A 27220-nucleotide genomic window follows, 5' to 3' on the forward strand; every position below is an offset into this window, starting at 1 on the left:
GTCTCACTTTGTAGTAGCCTGTAATGACAGCAGCCACAGCGATGCTAGGATTCCTTGTGTTTTTAACCAGTTGTAAGTTGGCAGGGTTATGTGTCTATAATGTGATCATTTTGGAAGCACTTCTCTGTGCATCTGATCCTAGTAGCAGCCCTGGGAGACAGGCAAGACGGCTGTTACCCTCTCTACGGGTATGGGAATGAAGCTTGGGAGAAGTTGGACTTCCCCTTGGTGAGAGGTATTGGAGCTGGGATGCCGAGCCCTCATGCCGGTTTTCCTCCTCACCCTGGTCCTGTTGGTGTTTGTCCTACGTTCATGGGAGCCTGACGCACGGGGTGGCTGCTGGCTTGCCTGCCACCTCTTCTGTCCTTCCAGGTGCCCCTTGGCAGCACAGCCATCAGAGCAGAGGGTCCTCTTCTGCCCCCAGCCCCTTGTAGATCCCTGTTTGGTGTACCAGCATGAAGGGCCAAGGGCCTTGACTCTTGGCTTTGGGTGAGTGAGTGCTCTTTGCATCCCCAGAGGTCCCCTAGTTAGAGGATGGTTCATTCAAATGCAAATAAAAAAAGAAATGAACTTGTTGGCCCTCTGAGAGATTTCCTTCCCGTCCTTTGGCAAAATCCAGGACTGTTGATCCGGCCACCCCCAGACCTGTTCTGTCATCTTAAGACTTGTTTTCCGCAGGTCCTTTACTGGAGTTTCTGCACTCAGGGTCCGTCAAAGCTCCTGCCAACCTGTTAGCCTTCTCTCCTCTCCGAGAGGGCAGCAGAGAGTGCAGAGTTGCTTTTGTCTGATGAGCCTCATTGGCTTTGTACAGCTGGTGGCCCCTTGGTTCTAATCACCGTATCTTCCAGCAGAAAGTAACCAGCCCTGATTTTACACTCAGCCTGTCTTCAATTATACTGTGTTGTCTATTTTCCCTCCCACTCATCCCTCTGTCTGCTTTTTATGAGGTCTGACCATAACAGAGTCTTTCTTTCCCTGTTGTGGGTTATACCCTGGGCCCTTGGCTGCTCAGGCATTGGGTAGAACCGAGAACGCGGCCGACACTGGAATTTTGCTTAAAATTAAGTATCCAGGAGATTGATTTTGGTGGGAGATCCAATAGCAGCTCATAAAAGGCATCTTAAATTCCATAAAATGCACAATCAGAGATTTATTGCTCTTTTAAAGCGAACCGTAAAAAAAGGCCCAGGAATTCATTTGAGAAATAATGGGGAGAGATTTTATGTTTCCAGAATCATCTGGAAGTCCCTTCAGAATCACGCAGGCCCCTTCAGAATCATGCAGGCCTCAGCCTCCCAGTTCCCACTCATCTTCATGTGACCCACAGTGGGGCAGGCCTTGCCTTCTGAGGCTCGTATTGGCCTCAAGCCAGGGGCCCCAAAGTCTCCCACCTGGAACCCAGTGTGGCAGCTCTGTGACCCTGGACATGGTCCAGGGCTTCGTTTCTGCCTGCCCCCCAGGGCAGGCCCATCTCAGAGCTTTGGGGAGGCTGTGGGTTCCTCTCTTTGGCCAGCCTGCCCCCCGATGGCTCAGGGCATTTTTCCTGGGCTCCCAGGGGAGCTGAGCCACGTGCTGAGCAGGCCTGGCCAGAGTGCAGTAGGGAAGCGTGCTCCCAGCAGCATTCCTGTGTCTTGTTTCTGCCCTGCCACGCCGCCCGGGGTCACCCACTCCTACCACTCTCTCTTTTGGGCTGGCCTTCTGAGAGGCATCCCCTTCTGCCCTCTCTCTATCAAAGCCCACCTGCCCTTGTCCTGGATCCCAGCATCTTACTGTTAGCCTCAGGGCTCCTATACTATGAGCCCAGAGGTGGTGCCTCAGTGCCAAGAACTGTCTGGTAGAAGGTGGGGTGGGAGTTTCAGTGGCTGCTGGCGCTCCCTGCTCACGCTCTGGAGGCGGGAAGCTGTGCCACTTTCGTGAGGCTGACATCCCCTCCCCACCCCCAGCTCCCTCTGCCAGTCCCAGCTCCAGTCTTCTCCCCAGAATACTCTGGCTAACACTGCCATCTCAGCCACTCAGAAGTTTCAGAATGAGAAGTCAAAGGAAGCTTGCCTTAAATCCCACTCACAGCGCACAGTGCTTTGGGGGTCAGTTGTGGTGGGGATTTCTGAAAGCTCATCTAGATCTGACCAAAGCTGCCTTCCCTGGTCCGAGAGCCCTGGATGTCTCTGTAAGGTCCCTCTGGAAGGCTCCTTTCTGGAACTCTGAGAGGCAGCCTGGGGGGAGATGGAGGCAGCCTCTCGGGTAGAAGGAAAAACAGCATCACAGACCCACCCACCTCCTTCCACCTCCATTGCAGACAGCCCTTAAAGCTCCCTCATGTTCTCTGACCCGACTGCTTCCCAGTCCAAATGCTCACTCTCCGGGCTCCTGGAGGCCTGCCTCCATGCCTCGAAGCCCGCTTTGCGGATGGACCTCATTCCTTACTCCTAAAATCGACCCCTGTTACTGTGCTTGCAGTTTCCAGTGCGTTCCAGTTTGCTGGCGTGATACACTGGATCAGCCTGGCCATCCTCTCGGTGTTCTTCTCGGAGGTGGGTTGAGACTCGGGCCCTGTGACCATCTCTTCAGGGCAACTTCTGTCCCGGGGAGACGAAGCTTTAGTCTCTTGGCCCTCGAGGCTGCAAAGAGGGAGACACAATACGGGGAGCGAAGTTGTGTGCTGGGCCTTGGCGGGTGGCCCGGATGGTGAGCAGGTGTTGTCCAGGTAAGGGGTGGAAGGTGACCTCTGTGAAGGTGAGGCTGAGTGGGAGGTGGTTGAGAGAGAGCAGATGGTTTGTGCAGCTGGTGAGGAGCAGGCAGAGGCCAGGCCAAAGCCCAGGGGCCTGGAGCGGGGAGACTGACTGGGACACTATGGCTGTGGTCCTGGGTGCGCCGGGGGGCGAGGCTCAGGAGGCAGAGAGACGGAGTCACGGCCAGGCAGTGGACTTGACCCAGGTTTTCAGGGGGGACAGGGTCTGGCTAGACTGAGCTGTGACCCTTCTGTGGGAGCAAAGGGGCATGTGCTGGGGTCAGGGAGCACAGATGCCCTTTGCCATTGCTAGAGTCAGCTGATAAAGCCCCAGCCCATTTCTCTGTGTGTGAAATAAGAGGGGAAAATCACCGAGAAGCCCTAGGGCCCTGGGTTTTGATGGGAGCTGATAGCCTTGAGCGCATCTGAAATGCATGGAACCAGGATCTCGGCCCGGTTCCTCTGCCTTGACGGGAGGGTGAGTGGCCAGTCCTGTGGGCAGCTCCGGGCCTGTCACAGTAACCCCTGCCTGCATTTCAGGGGCATCGACTTGGGGCTGTTCCCGGCAGGGTCTGCAGGGGAGGCTGAGAAGACTGGGCTTCATCCTGTGGGTGGCGGGTCTTTATAGAACGAGAGAGTTTTGTGTGGCAGCCCTGTTCTTCCTAACGGAAGATGGGCCCGAGTCAGCTGGCCGCTGGCCCACTCCATGTGCCCTCACCCAGCACTGCCGCAGGTCCAGATTACCCCGGGCAGAGTCCCACTGGGGCCTCTCAACGTGGTCAGGAGGCGTGGGGAGGAAGTCAGAAAGGAACATGGTGCAGAGCCCGTTGGCGTGTAGGCTTGTGCACACACACACATGCGCACACACGTACACGCACAGCTCACACCAGCTCAGAAGCAGAGGGGCCTCTGAGTCCCAGAGCACAGCAGGGCCTCAAAGGGCGGAAGGGTGCTCTGGGAGAGCAGTGATGTGCATGGAGGGATGGAAGTAGAGAGTGTTTTGTGATGTGATTAGGCAACCCAGGGAGTCAGGCACCCGGGATCCTCTCGTGTCCGGGGTTCTCGGTGGGCCAGCTCTGACACTGGCTAGTGGCATGCACTCTCTTTCTCAGACTCAGGGGAGGCCCAGGCCCCTTAGGCCTGGAGTCCAGAATCCTCAGCCTGGGTGTGGGGTGTGCTGGGCTGGGCAGCAGGCATTCCACACCCGGAACATTCTCTTCCCGGGCCTCGGCTCCTGCAGCCCACGAAGTTGGCCAGCGAGCCTGGGCTCAGACTGAGGGGGCAGACCCAACACTGCCCTTCCTGGGAGGTGTCCCCACCAGCTCACCAAGGTCATCGTCCCAGAGATGCTTTGGCCCCCAGATAGTGCCTGCTCCCCGGCCTGCTGCCCCTCGGAGGGTCCTTGTCTCCGGCTGGGGGGTCCCCTCATCTCCACTCACCGGGGCTCCCTCCCACACATACATGGGCCCTGGCCAGATGTCAGCTTGATGCAAGCCCTGGAAAATGTGCCATGTGTCTGTGACTGCCAACAAAAATGTTTAATCAGTTGCTGCGGTTCTTCCATCTATCCCTCCGCTTTGGTTTTATTGGCTTCACAGAATTTATTACCCAGCGTTAATTTGGCATTCCCTTCCTGTCACTGCTAGAGACGAGCCACCTGAAACAGACAAGCCCCTGTGTAGAGGCATTGTGGCTTCAGACCCTCACCCGCCCCCCGCCCTGTCTCCACGCCATGGAAGTGGGCTGGGCTTCCCACAGGCTCAGCAGGGAGAGCTGGGGGCTGGGGGAGAATGACTGTGACCTTGGGCCTTGTCAGAGATGAGGAGGGTGGGGCTGTAAGGTGGGAGTAAGAGAGGGTAACAGGGGAGTAATGGGGGGTGGGGGGTAACAGGGGTAACAGGAATAATAGAGGGATAACAGGAAAGTAACAGGGGAGCCCTGCCTTCCCCAGCACAGCCAGCCCCACATGAGGGGCAGCCCAGCTCGAGAGTCTGGGTGTCCCCGGAGCTCCCAGGAGAACCTAGCATCTGAAGAGGTTAGAGCCGTCCCACAGAGCAGGGGGGCCCAGCCCCAGGCTGTGGACCAGGGCTGACCCGGGTGAGGCCTGTTAGGAACCAGGCTGCACAGCAGGGGATGAGCAGAGGGCAAGGGAGCGAAGCTTCATCTGTGTTCCCATCAATCCCCATGGCTCGGGCTCAGATTAATTACCACATGCCCCCCACCCCTCGCCCCATCTAAGGAAAAGTTGTCTTCCACAAAACCAGTCCCTGGTGCCAAAAAGCTTGGGGACCGCTGCCATAGAGGCCCCCAACCCCTACCCCCCGGAGGGTTGGAAGTGTGTGAAGGTGTTTGTGCTTCTCACCATGACAGGGGCACCTCAAGCGGGAGTCACCTGTCCCTCCGCCATGGAGTAGGCTTGCAGATTTGCCTGCTGAAAATGCCAAAAGCGTCCCTTTAAAACCATGCAGATGAGGACCGCAGCCCAGGGTCACGTAGCCGGTTTCCACCAAAACGGGGCCCAAGGCTCCGGACTCTTGTCTGGCGTGTCCCCGCCGCATGCCCCTCCCTGCCCACCCGCCTTGGCCCTGGTGCACGCAGGCGGGGAGCAGACTGAGAATCTGAGGGAAAGGTCTGGGTCAGCAACTGAGAAAGAAAAGCCCGAACCCTGTGAAATCTCTGACCACAGACCCAGCACACCCCTTCACCTAGGGAGAAGCCAATGCTGCCCCTTCGGGGCTGGCCCTTGTCCCTCTGGGGAGCACCCAGGGCCATGGCCGCCGGCCGGGGGTGGGTGTGGAGTCCAGGAAGGTCACACCCAAAGGGCTCCTGAGGCCAGGTGGCCCATCACTTAGTTCTGAGCCCCGTCCCACCCCACGTCTCAGCTGAGCTTGAGGACCGTCCCCGAGTCGGGCAGGACATTTTGTGAGTTAGAAAACTGAGGCTGCGGAGGAGCAGAAAACTGCCAGGCCCTCAGGAAGATGGGCGGCACAGATGCAGGCCTCTGGGTGGGTGTGCGAACGCCAGCCCATCCTTGCCCATCTCAGAGCTCCAAGGGCTGCTCCAAGGAAGACGCCCCAGAGCACAGAGCTGAGTCTTAAGAGAAGTATGGGGCTGCTTTGGGCTTAGTGTGAAGACATCAATTTTTAAAAATCAATTAAATTTAATTGGAGAATTAATTACTTTACAATATTGTGACAGTTTTTGCCATACATCAACATCAGCCACAGGTATACATGTGTCCCCCCATTTTGAATCCCCCCTACCCCCCTGGGTTGTCCCAGAGCTTTGGTTTTGGGTGCCCTGCATGATGAAGCACCATGGATTGAACTTGCACTGGTCATCTCTTTTACAGATGGTAATTCAGTTTGAGGAATTGCCATCTGTTCAAACAGGCCAAGCTATTCAGCAGCAAGGCAGACGCTTCTCATTGCAGTGTGAGTAGGCGCCCCACACGCAGTCAGGCCGGGCAGGGTCCCTGCAGGGGCACGAGGTGAATGTGGATGCCTGGGCAGCTTCCTGGGCCATGTCAGGCAGGGTCATCCCGCTTCCTCCTGCTTCCATGGGGCCCTGCAGCACTGAGACTGGGGAGAGCCTTCAGAATCCAGATGGACAGTTGTGCAAACCGCCCTTGGCTGAGACCAGGCCCAGTGGTCACTTGCAACTGGGGAGGCCAGCTGCTTCTCTTCCCGAGACTCCACGAGGCCTGTGGGCCCAGCCAGGGTGGGTCACCCTGCAGCAGGGCCTGAGTGTGGGTCATGGGGTGTTGGCCCCGTTCCCTAGCCAGGGTGGAGATGCAGAGGCCCAGCTCCTTTTCCTGGAGGAGGGGAAAGCTAGCCCACGGCTGACCTTGTAGATGGGAGCCTCAAGGCAGGGGCAGCAGCTGCTGCTTCTTCCTTCTGTTTATTATTATTATGATTCTATTGAGGTGAAATTCACAAAACAGAGCCTTTTATTTTTATCAATTGATTTTTGGCTGTGATGGATCTTTGTTGCTGCCTGGAGGCTTTCTCTCATGGCAAGAGGGGGGCTACTCTTCATTGCCGTGTGCAGGCTTCTCATTGAGGTGGCTCCTCTTGTTGCAGAGCACAGGCTCTAGAATGTGCAGACTTAGCAGCTGTGGCATAGGGGCTTAGTTGGTCAGAGGCATGTGGGATCATCCCGGACCAGGGATCGAACCTGTGTCCCCTGCATTGGCAGGCAGATGCTTAACCACTGGACCACCAGGGAAGTCCCAACATGACAGCCTTTTAAAGGTTCAGCGGCATTGAGCACCCAGTGCTGTGTAACCATCACCCCTTTCCAGTTCCAAAGCATTTTCATCACCCACAGAGGAGACCCTGTCCCCACTGAGTGGCCACTCCCCCATTCCCCCTTTCCCACAGCCCCTGCCAACCACACCAGTCTGCTTTCTGATTCTATGAACTTAACTATTCTGGATATTTCATAAAAGTGGAAATATTCCATATCTGACTTTTTGGGTCTGGCTCTCTCACGCAACATGTTTTCAAGTTCATTCCCATGGAGTGTGGTTCAGTGCCTGTGTCCTTTTTATGTCTCAGCACCCTTCCATTGTATGGAAAGACCATACTTGGTGCATCCACACATAAGTTGATCAAGGTTTCTTTTAACTTTGGCTGTTAGAGCAGAGAGAGCAGATCCGTCCTCCTTTTGTTTTCTGTGGCCCTTCGGTGGATTGAAAAGAATGAGACTCACTCACACTGGGGACGGCAGTCTGCTTTTACTCAAGACTACTGGTTCAAATGATAATCTCATCAGAAACACCCCCCCCAGACACACCCCAAAATGATGTCTGGCCAGACATCAGAATACCTGTAGCCCAGCCAAATTGACCCATAAAATTAATCTCCCAGTGCCTGATAGAGAGCCTGGCACAGAGGTGCACGTGTGCTGAGTCGCTTCAGTTGTGTCTAACTCTGTGACCCAATGGACTGTAGCCCACCAGGCTCCTCTGTCTGTTGGATTCTCCAGGCAAGACTACTGGGACTGCGTAGCTATTTCCTTCTCCAGGGGATCTTCCCGACCCAGGGATCAAACCTGCATCTTTCAAGTCTCCTGCATTGGAAGGCGGGTTCTTTGCCACTAGTGCCACCTGGGAAGCAGAGGAGGCACCTGAAAAATGGAAGCTCTCACTTATTCATCTGGCTCCTACTTTTGGGTGACTCTGTGCCAGGTGCTGGCTCTGTAGGTGGTGCTGGGCATGAGAATTCTGCCCTGATAATCAAGACGCAGGCCCCGTTCAGGGGTTTACTGTCTACTGGGAAGGAGCCAAGCAGATGTGTATAATGAGAACAAGAAACTGAGCTTAAATCTCCCACTGCAGTCAGTGGGAGACCTCAGAGGGCCCGCAAGCTGCTGCTGGATGTGTGAGCTGCCAGATGGGTGGGGGCATGGAGGGCCTCAGGCAGTGGTCACAGAGCGAACAAGGGACTGAGAAAGAGCGACCACAGCATGTTGGGGTGTTGCCTGTGGCTGGGGAGGTGGAAGGAGATGTCCTGGGGACCAGGCCAGGTCACGAGGTCCTTTCCAGGTCTTGCTTAAGAGTGGGGCATCTTGTTCAGGAGTAGGGTGCCTTGCTCAGGATTGGGGCATCGTGTTCAGAGTGGGGAGGAGGCTCCAAGCAGGAGAGGGAAGTGATGAAATTGGCCTTTTTGAGAAATCAGCCAGGCAAGGCAATGAGGAGTGGGTGTTGGAAGTGGGAGGAAGACTGGAATTTGGGGACTATTTGGGAGATGTGGTTCAGCTTCGGGGTTAAAGGTTTGACCCAGAGCAGTGGAAGCAGGACGGAGGAAGGAACAAGCTGGAGTTGAAGGAGCTAAACTGCAGGATGTGGGGACTGGCCAGCATCGAGGGGAGCATGTGAGCAAGAGACGGGGCCAAGCATGACTTGGAGGGGGAGGGGGACCGGTCTCCTAAGAGGGGGTGGGGATGCCCTTCACTAAGCCCAGAAACTGCTGCAGGAAGAGGGGGGCGGGGGGAGGAGAGGGAGGGAGGCCCCCAGGTGTCCCGTGGGAGGTGAAGCCAAGGGTGCAGTGGTCTGGGGACCGGGAAGCATGAGAGGAGTAATGGAGCCCAGGGAACAATTTGAGGATGGAAAGCTGACAGAAGATGTAGCCAGGAGGTGGGAGGAGAATCCAGAGGGGTTGGGACCCTGGAAACCAAAGAAGGAAGGAAGGAAACCAACCAAAGAAGCCAGGGGTCATCCCGCAAGGGGCTGAGGAGTCGGCACTAATTACCAGGTGCCAGCAGTTTTGCTGGGGGCCGGCGTCAGGCTGCAGTGGGTTTAGTGGAGACACCTCTTCAGAAACTTGGGAGAAGAGACGGGGGGTTGGCTTAAGGGAGACTTGGGGTCAGTGAGAGATGTTTCAGGACCGAGGAAGTGGAGATGTTCATATTGCTGAGAGGGAGTTCTAGAACCAACTCTGCTTGCCTTGTGGATTCCAGGCTCTCTACCTCTCCTACCCATGCCTAGCACGGTAGCCCCCCAACCCCCAGCAGCACCCCGCACCGTGAGCACACAGCCGGGTCATGTCAGCACTTAATGCACGGCCCTTGGTCACGTGGTCGCCACCATGCTCTATCATCCTGCCGGCCTTGAACCCATTCTTTTAAGGTAGCTGGGAACCGCCTGCTGAAATGGAACCAGTGCAGCCAGTGCGCCTGTCGGCTACGGCGTCTGGTGCGGGGTCACCTCTGGACCCCTAGGGCGGAGGCTGTTCAGGGCGGGAGGCAGATGCCCTTCACCATCGGGATCTCCGCACATTTGGAAGACCTGAGGGTGGAGGCGGGAAGTGGGGGAGCTGCTCACTCTGCTCCTGTTTTATCAACGCCTAACTCCAGGGGGCGCGCTTGTGCTGCCCTGCGGTCTCCCCTGAAAGATTTCTCACCCGGTAGACCTTTCTTTTGCAAACACATTGAAGACTGCTTTCAGCTCCCATTTCCTAAGTTCTCCTTGTAGCTGGATCCCGGACAGTGTGCCTACCTCTTGCTGCTCCAGTTTAAAAGGGGGCTTGCAGAGGAGGGAGCCTGCAGCCATCTTGGCAGCAAAAACTTGCCCAGGGGTAGATAGGCATCTTGAGGAAGCACCAGGGGTATTCCTCAGGCCAGGCGGCTCCCCAGAGAGCCCGGGCACTGCCCCACTCCCCAAACCCACCAGCTGCAGTGTTGCAGGGGCACAGGCTCAGGGCGGGATGCATGCTGCTTCCTTCTTCCTGGCTAGTGGGCCCAGCTTTGGGGCTGGGTCTGTGGGGGCAAGGGTGCCAGCCCCCACTCTGCTCACCAATGAGCCAGGGAATCTCTCTGCCTGGAGAAGGGATGGTTGTTGTTCAGTCGCTAAGTCGTGTCCCACTCTTGGCAGGTGCAGCGGTCAGGTCTTCCCACCCACCCTCATGCTCCCTGAAGCCTGAGCCCCTTCCCTGGGGAGAAGGGAGGGGCGTCCCTCCTGAGAGCAGAGCTTCCCAAGGGAAAAGATGAGGGCCCTGGGGTAGGAAGGAAGAGGGGCCTGGGAGCCAGAAGGCTTACCTGCTCCTCTCAGCCTCAGTTTCTGTATCTGTAAAATGGCAGAAGACCTTGGCTTATAGTAAACAATAAAGGGTGACATCCTGTAGATTTTGCCAAGCCTGTCCTGAGCGTCAGAGCAACCTCATCTCTGGAAGGTGAGACTGGAATGAAGGAGACTGCAAACTCTTAGCTCCAGGAGGGCAGAGGCAGCTGGAATTGAGGGTACAGGTCCCTCGGTCCCTCCCTGCCTCAAAGACCTTTGCAACACTTGGGGGCAGGATTGCAAGGCTGAGGGTCTTGGGGCGGGGCAGGTGGCTTCGGCCAATGTCCCATGGTTAGTAAGGGTTAGTCAGAACCAGAAAGGGGCCCTGACCTTTGATTCCTAATCGAACTCTCTGCTTGTTGCATCTGGGCATGCGGCCTCCCTGGTTTCACCCAGGGCATTGTCACCTCATACATCCCCGCCATTCTTTTGGGACCCCAGGGGAGTTTGTTTAAAAGGCAAATTCCTGGGCCCTTCACCCAGAGGTCCTGATATCCTGGATCTCCATGAGAGTCCAGGAATCTTCATTTTAAATAAAACCCCAGGACTGATGCTGGTATTAAAGCTCCAATACTTTGAAAGAGCCGACTCATTGGAAAAGAACCTGGTGCTGGGAAAGACTGAGGGCAGGAGGAGAAGCAGGCAACAGAGCATGAGATGGTTAGATAGCATCTTTGACTCACTGGACATAAGTCTGGGCAAACTCCAGGAGACAGTGAAGCACAGGGAAGCCTGGCGTGCTGCAGTCCACGGGGTCATAAAGAGTCAGACATGACTTAGCAACTGAAAAATAAATAACAACCCAGATGCTGCTGAAGCAGGGGGTCCTTGCCAGCATTTTGAGGAACACTAGCTTTCAATGGGTTAGTCGACTGGGGCGAGACCCATGGTGGGGGCTGTGAGGTGGGAGGGCAGCATGGCTTGATACCTGCAAAGGATGCTACAGGGGAAAAGCCCCTGGGTGGGGTGTTTCAGAGCTGGGTTCTCATTCCAGCTTTGACCCTGACTCAGAGCCACCAGTTCCAGGCCGTTTCTCTTCTCCAGCAAGAGGATGGCCCAGAAGGGCTTTCCCAAGCCCTCTCCACAGCTGCTTTTAGCTGCTCTGTTTCCATGGGCTGGGCTAGAAAGAAAAGGCTCCCTCGGTTGGTGGGGAGGGTGGGGGTCTCTGTGGATGGACCAGCAAGGAAGGCAGGCAGGAGGCAGGTGCTTCTGCTCTGCTTGCCTTCCTGGCACCACTTTGGCCCAGGAGCCCATCAAGCCTCCATCCCTTCCTAGAGCACAGAGGCTGCATGTATGCTGCCTGCCCCTCCCCTCTGCGGGTTCCTGGCTGAGTCTCAGCCTAGCTGGCTCCCTTCCTCCTTCACCTCCTCCCCCCCACCCCGGGCCACTGACTTTTCAGTAAGTGCTGCTTTGTTTATAAAGAAGCAGGATGATTCCCTTTTAATGAGGTTCTGAGAGTAGTCAAACCGAGAAGGGAAAGTGGAATAGTGGTTTCCAGGGGCTGCGGGAGGGGGAGACGGGGAATTAATATGTAATGGGCACAGGAGTTTCAGTTTGGGGAGATGAAAAAGTTCTGGAGGTGGATGATGGTGAAGGTTGCACAATAATGCGAAGGTACTTTATGCCACAAAGTCTAAAACGTGTGTGTGTGTGTGTGTATTTTACCACAATCTCAAAAGGAGCAGCAGAAGGAGAAATCATATTTGGACCAGACCCTGTTCCCCTCTGTGCTAGCCAGGACTTTCTGCTTTGGGAGCTTCAGAATGGTGTGTTTGGGGTGGATGTGGCTGGTGTATCCTTTCAGAGGAGACAAATGCTGAGTTTCAAAGTCGGCCCAATTTGAGGGAGTGAACAACAGAAGACTGGGACAGTCTGGTGTTCTCATGCAGCCTGAGTATACAACGCAGAGTCAACGGCCTCCACGTCCAAACACTGACTCACTGCCCAACGCCTGAGTGACTTTGGGCAGCGTCCTTAACCTCTCTGAGCGTCCCCTTCTGTAAAATGGGAGTCACGTGTGAGGAGGGCCGGCCCAGGATTTGCAACCTACTGATACATCCCAGATGGCAAATGTTAGTCTCACACGGAACTGGAAGATGTGTATCTTCTAATCCGTCTCTCCAGCAGAAGAGGAAATGGGCCCAGAGAGGGGATTTGATTTGCCCATAGCCACACAACCAGCCCATTACTGAACTGTGACCTCAAGATCCCAAACCAGCAACCCAGATCTCTCCTCACCCCCTCAGAGCTGCGGTGCAGTTCAGTGAGAGATCAGGGAACCATGTGGAAGGGACATCAGGCTGCCGCGTGTCCCTCTGTGTTCTCAAACATGGTGACATAACAGGCCGCCACCAGCATCCCTCCTTCTCATCCCCTCATGGAAATTGGGATAGTCCTTCATGAGGAAGAGGGAAACTTTAGCAGCCAGTCGTTTTTGTGGCCTAAGTATGGATAGAGATCGCTAACCTTTCTGCAGCTTTTGCCAGGTTCAGGTGGCTGACCTTGTATTGGGTTGGCAAAAAAAAATTCGGGTGGGTTTTCTGAACAAACTTTTTGGCCAACCTAATCCTGTAGGCGTGTGGGAGAACGGACCTCACCTGGAGGGAATTGCCATGAACTTCTCACCTTGGTTCAGGGAAGGACCTAAGACAGTTATACCAGGGTCATACAAGACCAGGTTCTAAGTATCTTCTTTAGAGAAAAAGGTACTCTTGGTGAGGAAACCACCCCAGAAGGCAGAGGCATTGAAATGAGTTATGGAGGGTTTTAAGGAATCAGTCAGTCATGCATTTATTCATCACTCACGAGGGTAATCACTCTATGCCAGACACTGGGATAAAGGAGAGAAATCAGACAGTGTCTCCTCATCCTTAACTGGGGCATCAGGCAGGCAGTCACCACGAGGTGAGATGAAGTGCTGGGGGAGGGGACAGCAGCGATTGATGTTCCCAAGGACTATAAGGACGCCCAGGAAAGAGGCACCAAGCCTGGAGAAGGTAGAGGAGCTTCATGGAGGCGATGCTTGAGTGGTCGGGAAGATCCCCTGGAGAAGGGAATGGCTACCCACTCCAGTATTCTGGCCTGGAGAATTCATGGACTGTATAGTCCATGGGGTGGCAAAGAGTCAGACACGACTGAGCAACTTTCACTTTTACTTTCAGAAGGAGAAGAAAGCCTTTCCAAGTAGAGAAAGGGAAAGAGGCCCTCTGGTTAGCACACAGGCCAAGATGCTCTAACAAGAAAACCAAAAACGGGCTTAAACAAGGCGGGATTCATTTCTCTCTCGTGGAAGGACAGGTGGGACCGGCCGTTTAGGCTCATGTGGTGATGTGGGGCTGGTGGGGACCCAGCAGTGCCTCCATCTTGTTGCCCAGCCCTCCCTAATTGAACACACTTCCCCACCACACCGACACGCCCACATTCTAGTCTTTGGGAAGAAGGAAGGAGAAGGAAGGAGGAGGAAGGGCTCACAACTGAGAGGTGGGACACAGAGCTTCTCTGCTCATAAGCTGTTGGCCGGAACTTGCTCACTTGGCCACTCCAGATGCAAGGAAGGCTGGGAAATGTAGTCTTTTTCTGGGTGGCCATACTGAAATTCCAATTACTGTATGAGGAAAAAAAATTGGGGGTGGGGGAGCAGTCTTTACCACATGTGGAGACAAGGTATAGGAGAAAGAATTGCATGTTTGTAGGTTTGCAAGTGCTTTATGTCATGACAGGAGTGCAAGAGATGACTGGAGAGGGAGGCAGAGTTCTGAGGGTCCATTCCAAGGATTCAGAGTGTATCTGTATTCAGTGGGAGCACTGAAGGTGCTGAGCCAGGGGCTGGCGCCAGTGGTAACGCAGACCTGAGCTGCGGCATTCAAGGCGGGGCTGGGGAGGGCACGTGAACCAAGAGACACTTAGGGGAAGACTCTTCCCAAGGAGGCAGAGCCTTGGATTCTCAGCTCTGGAGTCTTCTCTGCTGGTAGAAGCAGGTAGAAAGAGCAGTAACCATGCTCTCTTTTCTCACTTCCTCTCCCCAGACTGTTCTTCGGATTGTGGTGCTCGGGATCTGGGATTACATTGAAAACAAGATAGAGGTAAAGACCAGTGTCCCCCGCACCCCACAGCCAGCCATCCTGGAAGCTGGAAACTGTCACTGTCCTGTCCATCCCAGGGTGGGAGCCATCAACAAAGGCCAGCTCCCTCCCACACTGGACACACGAGTCTGTCCAGCTGTGCCTTTGGGTGGGTGGGGAAGGGAGACGACTGAGAAAGTTTCCAGTGAAAGAATATGGTCTAAAATGTCTCCTTGAAGTTCTGCAAAATTTAAAAAGTTATTCTTGAATCATTTTGGAAAACTTCTGAAATGTGTTTGAAAACAAATCTACTCTTTAAAATGGCCCCGTGGTCGGAGAGCAGAGTGAGGGGACCCTAGAAGTGCTTCTCAGCCTGGGTTTCTGCAGAGCAAACCAGTTGCTCTGTTTCATGTGAAGAGGAGGTGGGGTGTGATGGGTGGAGATGGGGTGCTGGGGAGGCTGGCTGTCCTTCGAGTTGGGTGTGCACAGGAGAAGGCAAGAAGGTCAGTGTCTGCTCCCCATTCCTCCCTCACCCCCAGCCAGTGCACACTTTTTAGCCTCTTTGGGTCAAATGCTGGGAGTGGACAGAGAGGCCTGGCCTGTGGAAGTCTCAGACCAAGGCCACGCTGGGACAGGCTGATGTCAGGGCAGGGCCCAGAGCTGAAGCTTAGGCGGGGTCCCCTCCTCTCTGAACTCTGCCTCCAGGCAGAGTTAGAGACTCAGCACCAGCCCTGGTTGAAGAAGATGCAAGCTCTGGGCTTCCCAAGGGGAAGGGGCCTTCCTTCAGCCCCTGCTGCCACTGAGAGGTTCAGAGAGGCCAGCGCAGAAACCCTGTGACATGAAGGCAAGCCTGTCCCAAGAAGAGACAAGATGCTGGAGGCAGATGCTTGAAAAAGAAGCTTGGAACAGCCCAAAGCAGCCTGAACCAAGGCTGGTGATGGACTGAGGTCACTTGGAGGAGAGACAGTGCTCAGGAGCATGTCCATCAGGGAGAGGCCCCTGAAGGCTAGGGAGGATCAGGAGAGGTAGCCAGGGATGGACAGTGACCTTCAGAGGGGGCTGCAGGGCATCGTTGGCCAGTGCCAGCTGCCTTGCCTGACCTGGTCACTGGTTCCAGGACATTCAGGAAGGTGACCCAGGATGCTGACATCCACCTCCTCTCACAGGTGTTTGACGGGGCAGTGATCATCCTGTCCTTGGCCCCGATGGTGGCGTCCACTGTGGCCAATGGGCCCCGGAGCCCCTGGGATGCCATCAGCCTCATCATTATGTTCCGGATCTGGCGGGTGAAGAGGGTGATTGATGGTGAGTGACCCGAAGGGGCTGAGCTGGAGGCAGGAAGGGTGGCGTGGCTTCTGGGGTCTCTCCCTTGTCGGGGCAGCCTTTCCTCGGTTTCCACCCCCACATCCCACCCTGTGAATACTGTGGGGCTTGACATCTGCTCAGGGAGCCCCTAATCCAGGGTCCTCATCAAACCGGGATGTGATCGGGGCCGGCTTTGGAAGGTCCACCCTGAGAAGGTGCTGGTGGATCATCTCGTCCATCGTCTCATTTCACAGGTGGGAAGGCTCAAGCCCCGAGGGAGGAGGGTCACATAGCAAAGCAGCCTTGAGCCACAAGTAGAGGCAGGATGCCCGAGGCCTACCAGTGCTCCCTTAGACATTCAGCCTCCCCCATCCGTACAGGCTCTGCTCTCAGCTCTGTCCCTGAGAACATCCGCTCCCTCCAGGGCATGAACAGCGCCTTCTGGCTCCTCTCTGCCAGCTGTGGACAGCTGGATACCCTCACACCGATGCATCCTGACAGCTCCCATTGTGAATGCTCTTCCCAGCTGTTCCCCTTTGTCCTGACACATCAGGCGTTGCTGAGCCACTGGGAGCATCATGATAGGGATGCGCTGTGTGAACAGATGGGGGTTGGATGCCACTCTCACTCTGGGTGTGAACTGGCTTCAGCAGAGACCCTGGGGACAGCGGGCCTGCTTGGGGCAGCCTCTGGGGCCTGGAGACAAGTCTCAGGGACTCATGGGCTGTCCTCAAGTTTGGAAGCAAACAGAAAAATTCTGATTTCTCTCGTCTGCATGATTCCTACAGCAGCTAGAGAACATCTGGAGGTTGGGACACTGTGGGTGGAAAGGAACTTGGAGAATTGAGACATGGAGAGTTCTAGAACATAGTGGCAAAAGAGGCATGTGACCGAGATTTCTGAAGGGTCTGGAAGGGCTGGGTTCTGAGAGGTGTGAGAAGAGTGTGAAAGGCAGAGGCCAAGGTCAGGTCAAGAGTTGATCCTGAGACTTTCCAAGAGCCCAGAGAACTGCCAGAGGAGGGGTCCGTGGGGCTGCTGCTGGCTGGGAACTCTCCAGGTTCTCCAACCCAGAGTCCAGGGGCTCTCCTCTGGGTCTCAATGTGTCTCATTCATAAATAAGTAGGATTGACTGTGAGCAACTGGCCTCAGAACAGCAGTGACTTAAAATAGAAGCCTGTTCCTCTCACATGAGAGCCTGCAGGTGGGCAGTCCAGGATCCACAGGGAGCATCCATAGTCACAGTCCCCTGTTCCTCTTGTTTTGTTGCTTTGCTGCAAAGAGCCTACTTTCCAAAGTCACCCCCACGGTCCAAGATGGCTGCGTCCATGCCTGCTCTCACATCCTCATTTCAGCCAATAGAAAGACGGAAGAAAGGAATAAGATAAAGAGTCAAAAGGAAAGCCCCAGCTGCCTTTTCTTTTTATACATCTTTACTGAGATACAGTTACATACCATAAGACTCACCCATTTAAAATGCACAACTCAGTGGTTTTTAGTACATTCATAGAATTGTGCAAACATCACCAAAATTTAGTTTGGAGCACTTAAAAAATCACTTCAAAAAGAAACCCATTAGCCTCACTCTCCATTCCCCTCCAGCCTTGAGCAATTACTAATCTACTTTCCGTCTCTATAGATTTGTTTCTTCTGAGCATTTCATTTAAATGATAGGATATGTAGTCCATTGTATCTGCCTTCTTTCACTTAATGGTTTCAAGATTGATCCATGTTGTAGCATGTGTACACACGTGCTAAGTTGCTTCCGTCATGTCTGACTCTTTTGTGGCCCCGTGGACTGTAGCCCGCCAGGCTTCTCTGTCCATTGGATTCTCCAGGCAAGAATACTGAAGTGGGTTGCCATTTCCTTCTCCAGGGGATCTTCCTGACCCAGGGATCAAACCCACATCTCTTTTGTTTCCTGCATTGGCAGGTGGGTTCTTTACCACTAGCACCACCCAGGAAGCCCAAGCATGCATCAGGACTTCATTCCTTTTTCTTGTGAAATGGTGACTTGCAGCCATGAAATTAAAAGATGCTTGCTCCTTAGAAGAAAAGCTATGACCAACCTAGACAGCATATTAAAAAAGCAGAGACAATACTTTGCCAACAAAGGTCCGTCTAGTCAAAGCTATGGTTTTTCCAGTAGTCATGTATGGATGTGACAGTTGGACTATAAAGAAAGCTGAGCGCAGAAGAATTGATGCTTTTGAACTGTGGTGTTGGAGGAGACTCTTGAGAGCCCCGTGGACTGAAAGGAGATCCAACGAGTCCATCCTAAAGGAGATCAGTCCTGAATATTCTTTGGAAGGACTGATGCTGAAGCTGAAACTCCAATACCTTTGGCTACCTGATGTGAAGAATTGACTTATTTGGAAAGACCCTGATGCTGGGAAAGATTGAGGGGAGGAGGAGAAGGGGATGAAAGAGGGATGAGATGGTTGGATGGCATCACCGATGTGATGGACGAGTTTGAGTAGGCTCTTGGAGTTGGTGATGGACAGGGAGGCCTAGCGTGCTGCAGTCCATGGGGTTGCAAAGAGTCGGACGCGGCTAAGCCGCTGAGCTGAGCTGCAGCGCTCCATTGCATAGATGAGCCACATTTTATGTGTCCATCTGTCAGCTGATGGACACTTAGGTTGTTTCCACTTTGGGCTGCTGTGGACACTTCTGTTCGAGTTTTTGTGTGGACATAGGTTTTAATTTTTCTTAGATTCCTAGGAATGAAATTACTGGGCCATGTGGTGATTCTTTGTTGAATATTTTGAAGAACTGCTGTTTTCCAGAGCAGCTGCCCCATTTTACATTCCCACCAGCAGTGCAGGAAGGTTCTAATATCTCCACTTCCTCATCAACCCCAGCTGCCTTTTAAGAAAGGCTTCTGGAAGCTGCTTCATGACACCTGCGCTTATATTCCCATTGTCCAGGATGTAGTCTCATGGCTGCTCACAGCTACAAAGGAGACTGGAAAATATAGTCCTCATACCAGGCAGCCATGCATACAGCCAGAATTACAGAAAATCCCATGGACAGAGGAGCCTGGTGGGCTGCAGTCCATGGGGTTGTGAAGAGTCAGACACAAGTGAGCAACTGAGCATGTATGCAGAATGTCACTATGGAGAAGGAGGAAAATGGGTCTCTCGGTCACAATGGTTAGGGTTCTAACCCTCTTATACTTTCTGGGTGCTGTTGGTACCTAGGTACCACGCCTGCCACTGCACTGCTGGATCTTCTGGGAACCACGCCTGGGCCTGAGCCTGCTGCTAGCTGGACGCTGGGACTGGCCCTTCCCCTCCCAGCCCTGCCGCTGCCGAGCTCTTCATGGGGCTGTCTCTGTCTTGCAGCCTACGTCCTGCCGGTGAAGGTGGAGATGGAGATGGTCATCCAGCAGTATGAGAAGGCCAAGGCCATCCAAGACGAGCAGCTGGAGAGACTGACGCAGATCTGTCAGGAGCAAGGGGTAATGCAAGGCCACTCTCAGTTCTGCCCGGGTCCATCCCAGGCAGAGAACGCTAGGGGTGCCCAAAGCCCCCCGCCCAAGGGTGTCAGAGCTGCAGGGGCCCTGTGGTCAGCGAGCTCCTCCGGCCCCTTCACAGACACATGGGGAGCCCAAGGCCCAGAGTCAGGAGACGTGTCTCTAAGGTGACTTGTGCCCAGCCGGGCCTGGACTCAGCCCCAATTCCCAGGCCAGGCTTCTGTTCGTCTTGCTGTGGTGACCAGTCAGCTCTCCAGCCTGAACTGGCTGAGTCACCTTCTCAGTTATCAGGGTCTTCTGGGCACCGTGGTCTCTGAAAGGCGAGGGGAATCAGATTCTGTGTGCAGAGCTTGCCAGGCATCGCGGTGGGCCAGTTGCCACCCAGGACCCCCAGACCCACCAGAGAGGCATCAGCAGTGCCCTCCGCCCTCTGGGAACCAAGAAAAAGACTCTGAGACAGGGAGGGGCCCTGTGAGGCTGTGCTGAGGGGGGTGGGTGGGCTGGGGATGGGCAGCTGGGCCCAGAAGAGGGTCTGCCTAGGATTCCAGGCCTCACTCAAGGCCCATCTCTCCCCTCCACCCCCCTGTCCTCTGCACTGCTAACCAGAGGTAGTTTGGCCTTCATCCTGATGAGAGGGAGGAAACCTGGAGTGTTAGCAGCAGCGGCAGGAGGGTCTGCGCAGGTTTGAATTTTAGTTTATAATTTGGCCGTGCCTGGTCTTAGTCGTGGCATGCGGGATCTAGTTCCCTGACCAGGAATCGAAGCTGCCTACCCTGCATTGGGAGCAGAGTCTTAACCACTGGATCACTAGGGAAGTCCCCAGATTTGAATTTTTGGTGGCTCTTTCTTGCCACCATTGGAGGACGGATGGGAGAGGCAGGAGTGGAGATGGGCATGAAGCCTGGAGGAGGCTGTAGAACCACCAAGGGGAGCAGGGTCTGGGGTCAGGGACACCTTGAGCCTCATCCAGGACCTGGCCAGAGCATGGTCAGGCAGCTCTCAGTCTGCTGTCTGATAGGAAAATGAATGCCCTGCTCAGCCGCACTTGGCCACATGAAAGCCCTGCATCTGCTCTTCATAAATGCATGGCCTCCCAGGCCACAGAGAACGAGCTGGCCCCACGAGCCTCACGTTAACAGCCCATGTGCCGCGTGGCTGAGGGGAAGCCCTGGCGGCAGCCCACCTCCCCCGCTTTCCACCACGACCCCGTCCTGAGCCCCCGGGGACCCCACGTTCCTGCTGTCCTGGTTCACATCACCCGCTCCATGTGGCCTCCTTCCCGGGGGTCTGGGCCGGAGGGAGACTCCCTTGGACTCCGCACAGGAAAGAGCCCATAAATAAAGACAGATTCCCTCTAGGTAGTGACATCTGGAAAAGAGATGAACAGAAACAAACCGTTTTAATTTAAAAAACACCTGAAGCCTGTCATCTGAGTTAAGACAGCAAAAAAGGGCCAGACGGGCTGGAATCCCAGGGGGCTGCCAGGAGGGCGGGAGGGGCTGGCTAGAGCTGTAACTGGGTTCTCCGCTCTCCCAGAGTTCGGCCCTGCCCTCTCCACAGAGTGGAGCAGACAGACACTTCATTTTCAACTGGATTGTAAGACCAGGCTTGAGACTTGACTGGGCAACAAATGCCTTTAAAGAAATATGAGTGCTGGCTCATGGGATATCAGGGGTGGCCAGATCCTTCGAGAGGAAAGTGCTTGGAATAGTTAAGTTGTTACGGACAGACCTGAGTGCAAAGCCTGCTTGGCTACTTGTGGTTTTGGACACCAGTGAGACCTCTGTGGACCTTGGGCTAGTAATCTGGGAAGGATAGCTGTGGGATTGTTTAGCCTAAAGCCCGGCGCCTGATAAATAGTGACTTTATGAGAACTAACCCCTGTTTCCCCCCATGCACCCATTTTACAGGTAAGAAAATTGAGGAGTGGTGACTTGCCCAAGAGCACACAGCTAAGTGAGGGCTTTTAGAGCCAGGAGTAGATCCAGCTGTCCTAACTGAATGTCCTTCTTCCCCAGCCCGCCTTGCTCAGGGTCTTGTTCCATGACATTTTTCTACCCAGGTCACTTCTCAGGGCTTGGTGAAAACCTTGATCAGGGTGAGCACCAGGGTGATTTAAAATCATGGCCTGAGGACAGCCCTTCTTTTGTGGGCACAGACCTGGGTCCCCTCAGCTCCCTCAACAGCTTCCAGAGTCTCTCGCTGCTGTCCCCACTCCCGCCCCTGCCCCATCCCAGGCCATTCTGTTCATCTTGGTCAAAAATCTCTCTCTCCCGGCTGGAATTCTTAGGGTTCAATGAAGCAATTTCCAAACTAAATTCGTGTATTCTACCTAAGAAATTGAAATTTATCCAAAGTTCCAATGAAATGTGTGGCATCACTTTGCATTCACCTTGCTCTCTCCCTGGCATGTATTTGTGTAACTATTTGCCAGCTCTTATTTTTCAGAACAGTTTTAGACGTATAGAAAAATTGGGACAGTAGCAGAGTTCCCACATGCGCTTGGCATACCCCGTTTCCCCACTGTTAACCTCTTACCTTAACATCATGCATTTCTCACAATTAATGCACCAATACCGATGCATTATCATCAAGGTCCGCACATCGTTCCGATCCAGTTTTTATCGAATGTCCTTGATCTGTTCCAGGATCCCACCCAGGTTACCGTATGCCAATGAGTCATCATGTCTCCTGGGGCTCCCCTTGGCTCTGAAAGTCCCTCAGACCTCTCTTGTTTGTGGGGGCCTTGACAGTTTGGGAGAGCTGGTCAGGCGTTTTATAGCATGTCTCTCTGTTGGGTTTTGACTCATGTTTTTCTCATGATTCGACTGGAGTTCTGGGAGTTTGGGAGGGAGACCACAGAGATCCTGTGCCATTCTCGTCCCATCGTATCAAAGGTGACACTGTCACTCTGACGTCACCGTGGGTGTTCACCCTGAACACCTGGCTGAGGTCAAGTGACTCTTTTTAAAGTTCATCTTCACTTTTTAAGAAAGCTTAAATTGCTTCTTCCAGTGACCCTGTGAAGACTCTGGGTGACATGGTTTGCCAGCTTCTTGCATGAACAGCTTGTGCGTTTTATCTTCTGCGCCACATGGCAGCCCGTTTCTTACCACGTGGCCACACCCCAGGTGGCCCGGAACCTCCTTGTGTTAAAGACGAGGGGCCCCTGGATTTGGCAGACGGGGGAATCTGAGGCCAGTGGGGGATGAGGATGGAAGAGGGGAGTCTTATGGCTCCTTCTGGTCCTTGCCCCCTGGACCACATTGGCCCTCTGGTCTTTGCAGGGAGACAGGATTCAGAGCTGCCCTCAGTCTCACGTCTCTCTTGGCCACTGGGCTATCTCACCCTTAGCAGATTCCTACGAGGAGCCCAGAGGGGCCGAGCGGCAGGGGAGCGACAGGGGTGCGCTCTGTTGGCCGGCCTCACCTTTCTCCAGCCTCAGCTGGCCTTCTGCAGTTTTCCTCCAGACGGCTCATTACTGTGATGGAAGCACGTCCCCTCAGACCCCCGCATCCAACAATCCTTTGGCTGGAAGGTCATTCCCATTCACTTTTCTTTTGCTCTCTCTGTGGATTCTGCTCTCTGCCTGTATGTCCACCCAGAACTTTGTTGGGCATCCATCTGTACACCAGTCTGTACACTCATGGATTCCAGAGGAGAGGTGCTGGTGACCATCCTTCAGAGAGATGGTGTGCACTTTTTGTCCGTCTCTGTAAATGGCTGCTTCAGAAATCAAAGGTATTTTCGAAGCAGGGGTTAAATCAGTGCAATGATATATTCTTCCTATTCGTCATATGAAACCACCTCTGAGGTTTTAGTGATCCCTGCCCGGCCCCTTGCTCTAATTCCGAAACATATTTTGAAGTCCCCGTTGTACCTACTCTTTGCGCTCTAAGCCTTGCAACAACTTTTGGCCCCCAATAATACGATGCAGCTCAGAGCCCTGTGGAAGGAAGTTTCTCTTCCCTGCTGGGCCCCGTGGGACGAGCTAAGTTCTACTTCCTCAGCACCATCCACCCTGAGATCACTGGCAAGAGACCCAAGGAGGTGGGGCTCAGTCTAGGGTGACTTGGGGCCCAGCCTGCAAGGCAGCCAGTGGACCTCAGTGAGCCCCTTAGGACAGCCTCAGACCTGGGGCAAGCGGCAGGCTCCGAAAGAAGAGGCCTGTGTGAGGGCAGCTTGCAGGGTGGGGGGCCATCCTCTCACCCAGGGAGGCAGCAAGAGGAATTCCGACCTCGGCTGCACGGATCACGCCCTTCACCCCTGGGCCTCGATCCTCACTGGAGAAATGGAGGAAACGAGGCTTATATCACAAGGATGCTGTGAAGTTCAGATTAATTCAAGTAATATAGAAAGTCTGGTCCACTGAAGTCTCTCAGTAAATGAGAGAGAGAGAGAGAATAAAAACAGTACTAAATCGTTTATAATGGTGACTGTTCACAAATGCACTGCCACATGTCTTAGCTCATCTTGACTTTGATGGTCAGAGTTGGCAGGCTTGGTATTATTAATCCTTTTATAGATGGAAAGACTGAGGCTGAGAGAGACTGCGGCTCGCCCAGGGTCTCACTGTTTGTCATGGAAGGAAGGGCCGGGATGGAACTCTGGGCTCCGTGTGCATTTTCCTACACCACAAACGGGCATCTGTACAAGTCTGTTAGAATGAGTAACACCATCTGCTCCATCACATAGATCCAGACATCCAGTGGCCTGAGGAGGAGCGTACTTGTCCCACCGCCCACCCCACTGCAGCCCAGTGCAGTGACATTGAGGAGGGTAGGGGTACAGGGACACTGTGTCACAGTCACTCTGGCCTCCAGGCTCTTCCATGTCATGGCTCCTTGTTATTCTGGAGTTTTCTCCCTTTAGCCAGGGGATAAGAAAGGGAGGGTAGCAAACTGTGCATAGACGATTTTTACTGCCTGGGCCTGAAAGCAGTAACCTTTGTGCTGGTGACCTGGTGACCTTGCTTCTGCCCCTGTTTGATGGTGGACTCAGTTACGCATTCATACCTAAAGCGCCAGGTCCCAACACGAGTAGACTGTGCGCCTACCGAGAACAGTTACCTGCGTAGCCGCCTAGTAGGCCCACGATGTTCCCCCCTTCCCAATAGCGAGAGGGGCAGTCGCAATGGTCAGTCCTCCCTGGATGATGCAGGTCCCCCTGTCTCCTGAAGAAACAGGGTGATGATCTGGACCCTAAGGGACAGGCATTCCCGGTGGAAGCAGGGGAAGGGTGCAGAGGCCTCGCCCCTGTCCTTCGAGGGCCAGCACGTTCAGAGTAGCAGGAAAGGGGTTCTCTCCTCGTTCTGTAGGTGGCGTTTGTGGCTGGCTCATTCCAGAGAAGCCCCCTCTTTTCTTATAGAGGCAAAAGCCCCCCCCAGCTCAGCACAATAGTCTTTGTTACCTGGATTATTCAAGATCTCCAACCATGAGAAGGAAAGTTGTTTTTTTTCAAACATGGGAAGTGATTTGTAAAACAGCCGATAGCTTTAATGACAAGCCTATTTAGCTGATAAAATTAGCCATCAGAGGAATAACTTATGTTATCCTTTTGCCATAATTTAAATTTATGGCCAACTACCAGTCATCTTCACAGTGGATGGAAAGGGGCCAAGGTCGGATTCAGCGTCACCCTGCTCCTAAATCATTAGTTTGCAACTGTCTCCTGAGTTTTATTGTTACCAACAATGGCGAAACTAATGGAAATAAACATTGGATGCCATCCCAATAGCAGATGGGTTTGAAGGCAGGGCAGTCTGTGCAGACAGCCCTAATAGGATGGAAGAAAATTATTGCTATTGCATTAGATACCATCGAGCTTCTGGCCAAAGTGTGCATTGATCAGGCCAAGGCCATGTCAGTTGTACTCCACAAACCAGACCATTAAAGGCAGAGATGCGCTGGGTGTGCCCGCCCTGCTGCCCCGGGGGTCTGGCCCCGCCTGGGCATGCATTAAAAGCCCACCCCAATGGAAGGGGCCTGACTCACTCCAGTAATGCACGCTGAGGGCTTCCTTGTGGATCCCAGCTGATTTGGTCAGGTTCTCTGATTAGAAATACTTAGCTCATGATGTGCATTAAGAAGGGCAGTGACTGCACTCTCATTCTTCCTAAGTCACACAATGGGCCTTTTTTCCCCACTGGACCAGCTTGCCAATGGGAAATTTGCTTCATTTTGTCTTCAAAGCCGCCCTGTGCTTCCTCTCCCAGAGGCCCAGGCCCACGTGCTACGGGTGTTTCTCCTTACCTGCAGGGCATTGGGGTTTTTGTGTTTATCCTCCTTGAGATTCTTCTGAGTTCCTTGAATGTGTGGGTTGGTGTTTTTCCTTAGATTTGCAAAGGTTTGGGCCGTCATTTTTTCTTCTTTTTAATGTTTATTTATTTGACTGTGCCTGATCTTCATTGCAGCACGTGGGATTTTGAGTTCCGGCATGTGGGCTCTAGTTCCTTGACCAAAGACTGACCCCAGGCCCCCTGTATCTGGAGTGTGGAGTCTTAGCCACTGGACCACCAGGGAAGTCCCTCCATGATCTCTTTATTTATTGCTTCGGCCTCACCCTGTCCTTTTTCTCCTCTGGAACTCTAACTGCATGTTAGACTTTCTGATCGTGCCTTACTTCTTTCTTATACCCTAATGTCTTCCCCCATTCTCTCTCTTTTTTCTTTTTCTGACTGTAAGTCATAATATTTTTTTTTATAGATCTATCCTCAGGTTCAACATCCCTGTCGTCTACTGTGTCCACTCTGCTGTTAAATGCATGCAACTGAGGACTCAATTTCAGATATTGTATATTAAGGTTCTAAAAATTTCATTTAATTCTTTTTATAGGTCTGTTTCTCCACTGAAATGTTATGTCCATTTTATCCATCTTTCCCCCTCCCCTCTCTAACATATTAATCACAGTTGTTTCAAAGCCCTTGTCTGTTAATTCAAATATTTAAATAGGGCAGCTTCTGTGCAGATTCTAAGCAGCTTCTTAACTGCTTTATGACTTGATAATCGCTTTTTTCTACTTGTTTGCATGAATAGTAATTCTTATTGTCTGTGGAATGCATTGTTGATGCATTTTAGATGTTCTGGGTTATGTTATCTTTCTCTGTAAAGAGTTGGCTCTCTGCAGTTGGGCATTTGTATGAGAGCAGGGGGCTGCCCAGGTGGTTCAGTGGTAAAGAACCTGCCTGCAATGCAGGAGACACAAGAGACATGGGTTCAAACCCTGGGCCTGCAAGATCCTCTGGAGAAGGGAATGGCAACCCACTCCAGTATTCTTGCCTGGAAAATCCCATGAACAGAGGAGCCTGGTGGGCTACAGTCTACAGGGTTGCAAGGAGTCGGACATGACTGAGCACACGCAGCACGCAGCAGGAGCACAGGATGGTGCTGAAGATGCACCAAGAGTTAACTGGCACTTGCAAATTTCCCCTCCCAGTTAGAATCGCAGAGCTAGCACAGAGCTTATTATAGACCAGAATTCAGCTGCTCTGTTAGCCTATTGAACATACAGTGAAAATGAGGCCCAAAGAGGAAAAGAGGCTTAACCAAAGTCAGAGTGAGGCAGGGGAAGGGGGCGACAGAGGACAAGATGGTTGGGTGGCATCACCGACTCAGTGGACATGAATCTGAGCAAGCTCTGGGAGATGGTGAAGGACAGGGAGGCCTGGCGTGCTGCAGTCCACGGGGTCGCAGAGTTGAACACGACTGAGCGGCTGAACAACTACAACAGAGTGAGGGAGGGTGATGGGCCAAGATCTCAGGCTGCTGCCTCCAGCTCTAGCTGTTTCCCCACATTGGAGCCTCCTTCCCTTTCCTGACCCCTGTCACCATTAAGCTCCTCATATTCTGTTGGGTTGAGTTACTTCCATCTCTCCCATAAGGCTTCAAGTTCCCTGACCAAGGTCTGTGGGACTGGAAGCCAGAGGCATGGGTTCTGGGCCCAACATTGCTTCTGATGCACCACGTGGTCTGAGCCTTTTCCCTGCCCTGTCCCCTGGCACAAACGCCTCCTTCCCATCTCAGGGCCTCAGCTCTCCCATCTGACTAATGAGGCCCTGACATCCTAGGACCCCTTGACAACTCTTCATCAACTGG

At 53.5% G+C, this 27220-nt stretch overlaps 1 protein-coding gene across 3 annotated transcripts in view; it reads left to right on the forward strand.

Annotated features, from left to right (window-relative positions):
* TMEM266 (transmembrane protein 266) overlaps positions 1-27220 on the forward strand; it is a 123410-nt gene that overhangs the window by 76883 nt on the left and 19307 nt on the right. For all 3 annotated transcript variants that reach the window (XM_019983534.2, XM_070775321.1, XM_019983536.2), the window contains 4 exons: positions 2458-2531; positions 14315-14371; positions 15517-15655; positions 18997-19112. In XM_019983534.2, the coding sequence (XP_019839093.1) occupies positions 2458-2531; positions 14315-14371; positions 15517-15655; positions 18997-19112 (386 nt within the window). The remainder of the gene's footprint in view (positions 1-2457; positions 2532-14314; positions 14372-15516; positions 15656-18996; positions 19113-27220) is intronic.

This window comes from Bos indicus, chromosome 21 (assembly GCF_029378745.1).
Source record: "Bos indicus isolate NIAB-ARS_2022 breed Sahiwal x Tharparkar chromosome 21, NIAB-ARS_B.indTharparkar_mat_pri_1.0, whole genome shotgun sequence".
NCBI classification, from domain to species: domain Eukaryota; kingdom Metazoa; phylum Chordata; class Mammalia; order Artiodactyla; family Bovidae; genus Bos; species Bos indicus.